Source organism: Triturus cristatus, chromosome 4_2 (genome assembly GCF_964204655.1).
Source record: "Triturus cristatus chromosome 4_2, aTriCri1.1, whole genome shotgun sequence".
Lineage (NCBI taxonomy): Eukaryota > Metazoa > Chordata > Amphibia > Caudata > Salamandridae > Triturus > Triturus cristatus.
The window spans coordinates 11530693-11544191 of record NC_140586.1 but is presented as its reverse complement, the minus strand read 5'-3'; the positions used below and the strand labels follow the sequence as shown (position 1 = coordinate 11544191).

General features: G+C 39.2%; 1 protein-coding gene across 2 annotated transcripts in view; it reads right to left on the bottom strand.

Moving 5' to 3' along the window:
• The window catches only part of COL2A1 (collagen type II alpha 1 chain), a 112951-nt gene that overhangs the window by 35187 nt on the left and 64265 nt on the right, over nt 1-13499 (bottom strand). For both annotated transcript variants that reach the window (XM_085600236.1, XM_085600237.1), the window contains 11 exons: nt 11226-11279; nt 10669-10767; nt 8299-8352; nt 7628-7681; nt 6837-6890; nt 6249-6302; nt 5502-5546; nt 4610-4708; nt 3403-3510; nt 1566-1619; nt 720-773 (listed from right to left, as the gene is read on the bottom strand). In XM_085600236.1, coding sequence (XP_085456362.1) covers nt 720-773; nt 1566-1619; nt 3403-3510; nt 4610-4708; nt 5502-5546; nt 6249-6302; nt 6837-6890; nt 7628-7681; nt 8299-8352; nt 10669-10767; nt 11226-11279 — 729 coding nt within the window. The remainder of the gene's footprint in view (nt 1-719; nt 774-1565; nt 1620-3402; nt 3511-4609; nt 4709-5501; nt 5547-6248; nt 6303-6836; nt 6891-7627; nt 7682-8298; nt 8353-10668; nt 10768-11225; nt 11280-13499) is intronic.

The window sequence follows — 13499 nt, the reverse complement described above, 5'->3', positions numbered from 1 at the left end:
GTAGATTGTAGGAGAAGATGTTGAAAGGTTCTAAATTTTTTGTGGTATCGTACCAGAACATATCATCTGGCAAAAATAGTGTGTTATAAATATCTTTTACAAAAATATCGCCCCATCGGACATAATAATGTGAAATTAACATCGAGTGGGATGATATCTTTGTAAACAATATTTTGGACACAATATTTATGTCAGATGATATTTTTGCCAATCATATTCTGACATACAACCTTTTTAGCGGTCAGCAACCATTCTTTACCACTATGGTGACTTTTACATCACCATTTGTCTCTTTAATGACATAGCCCATGACGAGAATGCAATATTTTACAATAGAAGTATCTTTCAAAAGTTAATATGAATGAGGCAGATTTACTCATGTCAAGGTGACTATTTGACAGACCTTTAGCAATACCATCTTGTTGGAGCAGTTCTCCTTAATGTTACCCATTCATCCCATGCTCCACTATGGAACGCCTTCTGAATGCAAGGTAATGCAAGGCTGTGCCAAGCACGGCATTGCGTTACTTTGTATTTACTAAACCACGGAAAGCCACGATAAATGACTATGCATGGCTTTTTAAATACCAAAAAAAGAAAGAAAGAAGGGAATAGCAAAAATCATTTTGCTTTTGGGCTACGCCACAAAAGTGATGTAACCCTGATGCAAAATCATAATAAATCATGTGACAGTATAACTGTACGTATATGGTTCTTACCTTTTCACCATTGGGGCCAGAAGGGCCAGGAGGGCCAATTGGTCCAGTCAGACCCTGGGTAACAATAACAAATCATTAGTATACTTCAAAGATGCAATATTTCAAGTAAGACAAACAGTCCTTTTCATGCATATTAATCAAAAACTTGATAATTAAAAAAAACACATAACAGTTTTTGCACATGAAAGGTATTTGCAACTTCGTGAATTAAAATTGCACTGCACCTTTCTGACAGTAGCAAACAATGGGGGGTGGGGGTAAATTACTAATGTGAAAGGCTGCCACTTAGAGGTGCCTAGACAAGTGATTACAATTATTTATTTCATAAGGAGATATTTGCATCACTAGTGTGAGGGGAACTTAATGGCCAGGTTATTCACAACATAAGTGGATGGAAGAGAGAGTTGCCTTTCCAGGGTAGTCAAACCACTAGGAGGTAGATGCAGTAGGGCCTCTACAGAATGTACACAATGAGATTTGCGGTCGGTGGCAAAGAGAGTTGCATTTCCAGGGTTGTCACATCACTAGCATGTGTGTGCAGTAGGGTCTCTACAGAATGTACACAATGAGATTTGCCACATCACTATGTTACAGTAAATGGTACTTTGGATGGGTGTGCACAATGTGAAGGTGGGCGTCTGTGAGTGCGAGCAGAGAAGTTGTTCACTGGAGCCTGAAACTTTCCCAGTCCCACAGCGTACATGAGCTAATATTGCAGCACATTGTGTCTATTGCAGCTCAGGCTTTGTTACATATTCTCTCACTACACTGAGATGGCCTTGCAATGTTGTGGGGCAGCAGTTCGTGCAACTAGTTGGGACTAAGTTAATCCTCTCCAGTACTTACTCTTCCACCATCTTTGCCAGAAGCACCTTCTGGGCCTTTCTCACCTACGTCACCCTGTGGAAGAAAATGGAACATCATTTTTGCTAAATGTTGAAAAATATGTAACTTCTAGCAGGTCATTAGATACATGTAGATTAAATGAGAGAACGACAAGTAACACATTCATCAATGCAAGAAGGAAAATAAACTATCTGTGGCTTCTTCTCTTGTATTATCTTACTAACTTACACTGAAGAGCTATGGCTTGTATTTTCCTTCTTAAATTGGCTTCTATTTATGCCGAGTGTTAGCAGAAAAGGAAACATAACAATGCCCTAAAATAGAAGAGCAGGTTCAGGGATACTTCCTCAGTTGTTCACCTAGCAGTTACCTTATACTCCAATAGAAAACACACGTTTACATAGATACAAAAAAACTCTTGTGATTTTTAGTAAGACGTTTGGAGTCTTGATGCTTTAATGGAAATGTATAACAGAAAACTATGACTGCAATACCATATGGATCAAAATGATGAGATAGCAAAGAGCTACACATCATAAAAAATAAATTCCATACTCAGTTAATCATTTTCCAAATTACAAGATGTACCAAATGTTGGGTATAGTATCAATGAACCAGATGAGTCTTCAGTGGCCAATTGATTAAAGTTTGAACTGTGAACCCACTGCTCTAAAGAGTGATTGTAAACAACTGGATAACGCATACTGATGCGAAGTATGTTCTTTTTTTAATGTTGTGTTTTGTTACATTATGTTACAATACATTACTTTATGTTACAATGTTATGATATGTTATGCTGTTATGTTATGTTCAGAAAGATGTGTACAGTGTTGTATTACCATTAGTATCACCTTGCAGTGCTGTTGGGTTTGGGTACCTGTGCAACCACGTTGAATGACTCCCACACAACACAACATTACTGCCTAAACCCTGTCTATCATACTTCTTAACATCCAACTACTGGGTCCCCTGGCATTGATGGAATAGATTAATTGAATTGACTCATTGAAAAGCAGGCCATCTAAAGATCTTGAGTAGACTGGGTATTATACTGATAGATACTTGAAGGGGGCCTTTCCTGATATTTTGGAAAAATTAACCAGGTGCCTTCATTTAAAGCATACTCAAGCAGCATTTGTGCCTAATTCCTCTAGCCGATTGTGCTCCTTGATGGGATAAGGGAAGCAAAAATAATTATAGTAGTGTAATTTTGGAATACATTCGAAAATACTCCTGAAAATGAAATTTTTATGTGACTCTGGGTGACATCAGGGATATATGCGCCACATTGTTTGACTCATAGGGATATAAGATGTCAAACATTTTGTTGAGAGTTTTCTTTTTCATCCCCATAAAAAGTTCAACTTTGAATTCATTCTATTATTTGGAAATAGATTTAATGAAACATTTTACATTGTATTTATGTAAATATAATAATTAGTATTTTAATTTGAGTAAATTGATACATATACCGCAAAACTATTAAATACTTTTAGATATATAAATACTTCTGCAATAATTTGCGTTATGCCACTGGCTTGACGATTGATTGATGGAGAATGCACATGGCATGGAATGTAATACTCTCAACCTATAGCATCTTCTGTTGCTTATGATGAAGATTTTTACTATTACCATCAGAAGTGGTTTACTTACAATTAAGCTACTCACAGCTGATCTCGGCCAGATATCTGGGCTGTTCTTCTGTCACTACAAGGATGCAGCACTTGGGCCTCTGCATGCCACTTGTTCATATGCTTTGTACCGCAATGCAAATGGTAATTTATTGCAATTTGCATCTTGTTATGGTCTTGATATTTATGAATATCTTACTTACCCTGTCTCCCTTGGGTCCAGGAATACCAGATGTTCCTCTTTCGCCAGGCATTCCTTGCAGGCCAGGTGGACCCTGTGCACCATTGGGCCCAGATGGACCAGTTGCACCCTAAAGCAAAGAAATAGACTTGGTTAAATCACTGGTTGGGTTAAATGATGCATGAAGGATTAACGAGCCTTAGCAAGGAGTGAACATAACGATGATCTACAAAAACCATGACCATATGTATACTACTTTTAAGAAGAAAGCTCTTCATGCAAACAGTACTTCTTCGAAACTCACTGTTCTTCTAAAGTGGTACTCCAGCCACATGTAGCGCTTCGTCTAGGACTTAAGAACCTGAAAGTGTTCTTTCTAGAGGAAGAACTCCTTTGAGCAATGCTATGTTCATTGAAGGAACTTTGTTCCTTCCACCAGCAATTTCTCTACCAAAAAGCACTGACACTCTAAAGCAGTTTTCCTGCTAAGAGCAGCGTTCCTTTCTCAAGCAGGCCTCTTGCTTCATTTATTGCCCCTTTCACAATCAGCGCACCTTCCACAAGAAGTGCTTCTTCTAAGATCAGAGTTCCCCTATCAAGAAAAGCTCTTGCACAAGCAGAGCTCTTTCCAGCGCCAGTAATTTATTAAGAGTAGAGTGTATACCATAATAAGTGCCATTTCTAAGAGCAGTGCTTCTTCCAATGGAGACATCCTTTTCAGAGCAGTGTCCTTGCCACAAGTAGTGCCACTTTTTAGTACAGTGCTCCTTCCACAAGCAGTACACTTTCTAAAAGTAGTTGTCCTAAAAGCAAAGCGCTTCCTGTGTGTATCACCTCTTATAAAGGGTGCTCTTCGAGAAGTGTTGTTCTTAGCACATTGATCCTTGCACAGACTTTTGTAAGAGCTACGCCCCTACCATAAGGAGTTGGCCTTCTGAAAGCAATGCTTTTTCCACAAGAAAAGACTGGGCAAGTACTCGTGCTCCTTCTTAGAGAACTGCACATTTAAAAGAACGGTCTTCATTTTAGATTATTAAATCTTCATGCGCTGGGCCCTTTCTAATTTTTCTCAGTGGCAGCATGTAGTTGAATGGGTAATATTCTGCTTTAGGTTGTGCCGCTCTCAGCACTCTGTTTTTGATTGCAATGTACACAGTGCTATCTGTAAGACTAGGTCTTGTTGTTGTTTGGTACTTTGCAGGATGCTGTTCGTTGATATTGAAACATACCTTGGGACCATCAGTGCCAGGTGTTCCAGGAAGACCACGAGGACCTTGGAGACCCTGAGGACCGGAAGAGCCACGTTCACCTGGGAAGCCACGTTCACCCTTTGCAATAAAAGAAACATAGAGTCAATCCAGAATAAATAAGACAGTGTCAGACAATTGGAATATTCACAAATCACCTTTGACTTTTCCCTCGAATACGCTCATTTTGTTGCATGCAATCAGTCAATGAGAACTATGGAGTTGCTTGCTTCAGCCAATAAAATACATACAAAAATGGAAAGAAAAGTAGTCAGTGTCATGGACAATGGTGGAAAAAAACGTTTAATCTGTCTAAAAGTACTTATAAAGAAATGATATGTATAGTTAGCTGATGTCATGAATCAGCTACAAAGCAACAGGGCGCTGTACAGTAGTGAGAGAAGGATAATGCATCAGGTAAAGAAAGAAAAGGGGAAGTCATTGAAACAGGGAGAGTAAAGCTGAGAGAGAGGGGGAATAAAAATGAATAGGTTGATGGTCCATTGGCTGCGGTGATTTAGGGTAGGCCATGGAGGAAGCTACATCAGAGAGGAAAATATTTTTGATTCTGTAATAAGGGGTATTTTTAAGAGAAGTATCTCGAACTCTTTGCTGAAACCTGTGAGAAGAGTTTGTGCCTGTTGTGGATTTTCATGACATAGCAGCATAGCTGGAGAAGGCTTGCTTGGTTTGAATTTCTTATACTATACTTCTTGGAAACCACTGTTGTTTTGGACTATATTCTTAAACGCATCTTCCCTACAAATTTAATTCCACCAAATCATTTCGTTATTTCTTAGGCTGATATTGTTTATGAGTGTTTTCTCATCTACTGATATAATGTATATTTGTCAAGAACACTTAATATACTTACTCTTGGACCAACAAGACCTGGGGTTCCAGCCTCACCGGGGACACCCTGTTAAATACAAACAAGATAATTGTACACGCTTAATATACACACCATAAAATAGTGCACACTGTACACACATGATATATAGTAGTCACAGAGAAAGGGCTATAATGTATGTTAGGCAAATTGTTTAAAAAAAAAAGTACAATGGCCACATCCTATCTGTACAAAGTATATTACTATACAACTGGTACATTATAAATGGAAACATAATTGGCCCCTGATTAGTGTACATACTACCACCAACAGTGGAAGGTGAAGGATACTGTTATGTACATATGCTGGTAGAAGGTGTCATAAGATGTCGCCATGCAAGTTGGGAAATATCTTTCTATGTAAATAAACAAAATTGCCACTACAAATGCCCTGTATGTCTCGCCTGTGTTAGCAATACTATTAGCATCCCATACTGTGTGGAAATCTAGACAGCCCATTCACATAGTACTGAGACTTCATCTGTCCTCAAGAGGTGGCATTTGCAAATCTTTAAACTATATTCTAGGTGTTTTGTAGCTATATATGTTGAGCACATTGATTAGGGATTTGTGTATCTTGTTTTACCTATATATTTCGCGCCCCAACATAGAAATCCAACAGACTGAATAAACTCTTGGCCCTACAAATGATATTGAAATTCGACCCTATTGGAGGTTCTACTCTCAAACGCATGCGCAGACCTTCATATCACATGGTGGCTGTATTATTCACCTGGTCACCTGGTTTGCCACCTTCACCTGGAGGACCTGGAGGGCCAGGAAGCCCCTGAAAGCAGAACACATACATTTCAATTAGAGATGAATTTAATATGCAGTACCAGACATTAACATTTCCTGTTCTGCATGGACAATGCAGAGTTCTAGATATGCATTGCATTATGGTGATCAATGGTACATGACTAATAATTTTACACCATTCCCAACATCCACACACTTCTGATGCATTATAGTTCAATGTATACATTATTCAGTGGCCACCATCAGGGGGCTTATCATTCATAGCAATCCAGCATACACTGATCTGAGTAAGCATGTATTATTCACTTGATGCAATTTAACAGCAAATTTTATAGTAAATAGTCAATGGTATACAGTAATATTAAATAGTTAATGGTATACAATAGCAAATGGTGTGTATATATATATATGTGTGTGTGTGTGTGTGTGTTTTGTGTGTGTATTCTGTGTATGTTCAGCCATCAATTCAAGTTGTATAATTTACGGTATGTACAGATCGTGTGTGTCAAATTACAGATCCCTCGATGGCCTGCACCCCTTTCCTTGCTACACTTCCACATACCTGGAAACCATTGGGACCAGGTGGACCTTGTTCTCCTCTTTCACCAGCAGGGCCCTGAAGGAAAAAACAAAAACAATGGTGAGTCCAACTTTAAAACTTCTTTAGCACCAAAAACAAGTTCTAGAAATAATCCTTAAGACTCAAGAACTCATAATTCACTCCTCCTAGAGTGGCCATAAACACATGTGGTGTCAAATAGAAATCTCAAATAAACATCTCACCCACAATGCTTTGGAATAATGAACACAGAAACCTTCTCTAAGTTGAACACATTCCTAGCATGTTTCCGAGGACAGTGGCAACAATAAACAGCCAAGCGCATGGTTAGTCATACCTCGGTTATGGTATCCTGGTGGAGTTCCACATGTGTATAACAGGTCATTCAAGCAGTTACACTCCACAGTGTTAGTGTGAGATCAATAAACTATAAGTATTGGAAACTCTTGATAAACATCAAACTCCCCTCTAATTAAATGTTTTACATCCAGTGCCCCAAATCTAAAATATAACAAACCTATTATAACAATAATAAAAAATAGTTTTATTCACCAAGTCTGACATTTAGAAGATACTGTATCCTGGTAGCTAACAAGGACTGTGTGAGAGACAACAGCAGAAAAAGCACTACTGTGTATTAATTCTATTTACTTAATAAAAATGGTTTAAAGGAATAATAAAATGTTATTCAACTCTGCAGAGAAATACAGCGTTTCTTACAGTTATAATCAGTAATAAAGACTACAATGGAATTCTTCATATGGAATAAAGTAATAAATTCAACTGATACTTACAGCTGGGCCAGATGGACCTTGTGCACCTGTCTCACCATCTTTACCAGACAAACCCTGAAGAAAAAGTGCATACACAATTTATTTTAAAGTTTGTGGAAACAAAGTGCAAAAATAATGTGTGGCTCCTGAAACTGAGGGCAAAAATGACCAGTGACAGTAACGCTGTCTGTGCAAAAATAGACTTCCCATAGCAAATTCTGATCTACGCATTTTAAAATATGTGAATGAAATAATTAAGTCACCACTGTGGGCAAAGTGGATTAACTGCCAGGGAAATAACTAAATATAGGTCTTTAGAAATAGGCCTGGAATTTCAGTTTTATGTGGCAATATCGGCCTCCAAAAACTAAATGAACAGTAACATTAAACCACATGTATCCCTAGAAATTATAAAATTAAATGTATGCAATATCATTGTGTAGCACTCTGTCTCTCCAGAAATAATTGAAGAGTGGACAAGTAACAACATTACTGAACAGTGACATATAATAAAGTGAATCCTTGAAAATTATTGAACAGTTCCGTATAGTACTGTGCATGTTTTATGTCTCATGTAAATTTAAAAAACGATTTGCCTCAGTTTGGGAGTATAATATAATTCAAGAGAGTGAAACTTTTAAATTTGTATAACTTGATTTTTGCAGAGGAAGAACAAAGATACATTTCCTTACCCTCAGACCAGGTGCTCCAGGCAATCCCTTCTCACCACCTTTACCGGGCTCACCCTTGAAAGAAGATGGCAAGTGCTTAGTAAAATATAGGCAGAAATCTTAACAGCAAAAAATGTATACACTATTGACCCTTCCTTCATGAAGACAAATAGAGTGTTGCACCACTCCAGTATAAAAAATAAAAACACCCCATCAGATTGGCAGCTAGAAAACAGAAAAAGTACTGATTGGGGCCCTAAATGCAATGTTGTAAGATGAGGACACCTAGCAAGGAGCCTCAAAGGTAAGATTGTTGCAATTAATGCTTTAATGACTGTCAAAACACAATACTAATATTTAAAAAAACATGTGCACTGTGCTTAGTCATCTACAATGGTGAAGCTACTTATTGAAGTTGCTATTTTTGTGGTGCTATGGGACATATTTACTGATCTCATGCTAGAATATTCTCTGTGCCAAGAAGATGTCAATTGTCAGGATCCTTATGTAAAAAATCACTAGACCTTGCACCGTTTAACTCTCCATGCCGTACACTGCATCTTCAAGTCATCATATACTAAACAGAACTATTGTAGAAAACACCATGACAGTTAGGGGGGAGGGATACACAGATATTTACAGGAGTCTTATGTGGACAATGGAAGACCTAGCAGTGTTTAAAGCCAATATTTACCACAAACTGTGGTGGAAGAACTGCATGAAATACTCTTTCGTTCCTTCTTACACTTGATATGAAACAATGTCCTACAATAATGTACATGTTGTGCCTATGGTATGTCTTGACGAGGCAACCTCTGACTGCCCAACACCTAGCTGTAATAGTTCTGGGAAATCTATGAGAGCTTGTGAATGTCCACTCTCTTTGTGAGTCACTGCAACCATTAAAAAAGAAAAAAAGCTCCTCGATATGCGTGAGCTATGAAAGTGTGAGCGGCTTCTTAGTCTCAGTCATACTTTCTCACCTTTTTATCCAGTAGAGCAATGATAAGAAGATGACTGTCCAAGACAAAAGTGGGGTTCACAGGATTCCTAGCAGCGTAGAAATGCATGTTCCATCTCCATTAAAATAAATGTGGGGTTCTGTGGTGTGCGTCAAACCAAACCCCGTACTCCATGGATCATTTGAATTGATTATCCCTTTTTGTCTAATAGTGTTCTTCGTAACACAGATGGATACAATCTTGAATCTCAGGTCACCACAGTGCTGGTCAAGTAGCGTTCAATCAGACAATAATATGGCCGTTTTCAAATCATACCTGTGTTTTCTAGTGATACAAGTTCGAGGCAGTAGCCAAAACAATGGCATAGCCTCTCCTGATTATAAGCCTAAACAAGATGCCTGCAGGTTCCTGGGGAGGTACAGGTGGGAGGAAATGTCTCTCTTTGGCTTCTTTAGTATACAGCCTCTAATTACCCACGTTTGACAAGTGGTTTGAGATCACATTTCATTTTGAATGCTTCCTAGGTTTACCAAATCTAATGTGAGCCAGCTACTGATTTGTCCACTTCACTTTCATGAAAAGATACAATTTTTTTCTTACCATATATAAATTATATATAATGCTGATTCTTCATTATATCCTTTAACTAATGTAAGAGTCTTGAATGACCTCGGTGGATTTTTTTTCACAGTTTTGAGATTTTAAGTACAAGCTAACTTGGAAATGCCATCTGGGTTCTGGAAAGGGGTACCTCATTATAGTACAAGTTATCTGATATACCTCTCTTTTCCATGCCATGAAGTTCCATGCCAGCACACTTCCTCCTGCCCACCCAAATGTAAATACCTGAAATCATTGTTGGTAAAACCTTTTTGTGCAGGGCCAATGTCTCCTTTGATCATGTAAATGATATGTCATTGTAAAAGAACCACTCTATTGACAAAAGCTTGGCCTCTTACAAGAGCATTCTTTGAAGCAGGCCCTGAGAGTTTGCTCTCATTTCCCATGGAGAGTCCACTAAACAATAGTGTCTGCAGGATCAGTGAATTGATAATAAAGATGAACTTGTAGTCAGGGGGAATACCTCAGTACCTCATTATTGTGTAGCTGTCTCATTAATCTGATTAAGTATGTCTGCAGTGATATTTCCATAATAATATGTCACCCTCTGATGAATATGCTGATGAGGATAGCCTCAATACCTAATTGCCCTAGAGGTGGCATGGAATATGAATGGAATTAATGTCTCCATAATTACACAATTATGTCCTGAATATCTACGTATTCGGAACTGATTTATTTATAATGTTAAAAATTGCTATCTTTTCTCTTTCATATTTTCTTTCTAAAAAGCTGCCTTACCTTTTCAATCACTGTGAATGACGAAGTACATAGCATTAATTTTGGCTGGAAGTAAGCATATACTCACATTGGCACCTTTCGGACCTGGGAACCCCATGACACCAGGCTGTCCACGAGCACCCTGTGGGCCGGGGGGGCCTGGACGACCGTCTTCACCAGCAGCACCCTGGTATAAATGTCAACAAAGTCAATGATTTCTAAACTAGGATCACTGATTTTCCCTCCAATGATTAATATTTTATACTACATGAAGGACTGAAAAGCCAATGCAAATACTTTCTACAAGCTGCATTGAGCGCTTGTGAAGCAGACTAAGGATGAGTTGAATGTCTGTGCGTTTAATTGTTTACACATTGGTTAGTGTTGTTTTCTGTAATATCTGTTAAAAAGAGGCAATGTCTAGGAGGTAATTTGTGTTTCTTTAATATCTTTGTACAGTCTTCTGGTATCCTTATTTTAAATAAACCCAAAGAATTGTGAGATGGTTCCCTCTGTATATATTTCAACGTTATATTTATAAAACAATACGTTGCTTGAACCAGATCAAATTTTGTTTTTATTTGATGTCTATTGCAGTTCCTACACTTGTGTACACTGAAAAATTAGAGAAAATGCTCTACTTACAGTGGGGCCAACTTTTCCTTGAGGTCCAGCATCACCAGGGCGACCAGTAAGACCCTAAATAAAAACACAAAAAAGATGACTAACACGGATTGCACATAATGATGAAAACTGCAGGATAGGACAGCTGTCAAACAAATACTCATGTTCTTTTTGTGTTATCCTACCTATACAGGTTTGATCTCTAGACAGAACTACTCAGCTATTCGTCTTTTCAAACTTAGCACTAATGTATTTGGGTTGCAACTAACATATAACAACATAAACATGCAGAAAGCCACTCTATGACGTGAGTCACTGGATCCATCGTAAGACAAAAATAATAAAGCTGATAGTATGGCACAGTTACAGATTTCCAAACAGTGCTTAATTTGTCAAAGAATGAGTGATGGTGGCCAAAACTCTGCTCAGAAGCCCATGGCCAGTGCAATTAAATGTTGGCATGCTGAACATCAAGGCTGAGCAGTTTAAACTTCATTCATGCTTTTTAATTCAGTATCAGGCATCCCCTGCCCCTTTATGTCACGCTTTTGCAAGCTCCTGCTTTCTTCTTTTATTATTATTTTTTTCTGTTTTTCCCTCCCTTGTCTCGATAAACAAATATTTGCTTGGCTCTTTGGGTTCATTTAGGTAAATCATAGCAGGGATGCTTTGAATGATTCAGGCTATGTCAAAAAAGATGATCATTTTTCAAGTTGTTTAAACTTCCTTTCAGTATTAAGCTAACTGTGCTCCAGGTGGAGATTTGGCAGCACATAACATGGAAGCCCACTTCTTTCATGGGCTATGATGATATCAGCCTCAGAAACCCCACGACAATTTTAAAGACAACATGTTACTTATTCTATCTGAAGATCAACATAAGCAATTACCCAAAGTCAGAGGACTACAGTAGAAAGAACAGGTTGTACAACTACCACTTTATTGCCGCAGTCTTTCGAGTTCTGCTATGTTTTTGTGTGTATTGATAATACAAGAATACCCTCTTTCCTTAATCACAGCAAATTGAACTGTTCTGCACTCTACTGTGATGCTAACCACATCTAGATAAAGAAGTACTTAATTTGCAAGAGGCCAGTCTTGCACCACAGTGTACATACAAGTGGAATTCAACAGGAAGTATATCCAGTAGACAGGAAATAAGCTGCAGTTCCTGTGTGAGAATATGTGGGTTTTTTTGCCTGGCTTTTGATGCAACTTTGACTGTAGGGTACTTTCCCTAAAACTGATCCACAATTGGCCCGTCAGGCCCCCTGTAAGTCCCTAGTAAAAGGTACATGGGTACCTAGGGCATCAGGACTGAAGAGGGTCCCCTCACCTAGGCTATACAGACTGCCACTGCAACAGGCATGGCCTGGTGCAGACAAAACAACAAAGTCGACATTGTGCACTGTTTGTGTGCCATGCCAACTAGCACTGGCCAAGATATAGGTAAGTCACCCCTCTAGCAGGCTTACCAGCCCAAAAGTAGGGAGACCTATATAGGTGTTGGCATATCTGCATTAGCAGATGTGCCCCTACAGTATTCCTTAATATTGTAAGAGCCCGGGAAGCCATAGAGAGTACATGGGCTGTGAACTTGACGACTCAGGTTCCCCAGCACCATAATGGCTTCACTAAAACTATGAGTATTTGGTACAAAACAACTCCTTGTAATAAAGCCACACTGATGCTAGTGTGAGATGCATTAAACCAGGTACTCAGAGTGCCCCTTTGAGTTGGCTCCTGAAAACCCACCGACCCTTGTGTGGTCACTGACTGGCTGTAGGCAGCATGCCACACACAGACATGTTTCTGGACCCCTGGGTGGAGAGCCTCTGCTCTCTGGGACCAGAAACAATGCACATACTAGGTTTACGTGTCACACCTCCTCCCCAAGGATTGGCCAGTGCACGAAAGGGAAACTTCAAAGGCCTGCCGCCTTTGTAATGCTATGCCCAGCCTATACTGCAAGAAGCAGATGGCAGCCCCCGGTTTACACCCCCAGGCTGGAAGATCTAGAATAGGAGGTGTGCCCACCTCGGCCAACTCCACTTCTAAGGTGGGGGAGGCAAAGTGAAGCAGTCCTGCCATGTTGAAGATAGGGAGACCCTCCAATTAGGCCTAAGTCTGTGCCCCCTCCCACAGGAGGGTGGCATAATTGAGGGTGCCCATTGGCTCTACCTGCTACTCCCCTAAAACGTTCCTAAATTTAGTATTTAGGTGGCTCCTCAGACCTAAAAACTAGATCTGTGATGGCCTAAGAGAAGCCAGAAGACGACGACTACCTTGGCTCCA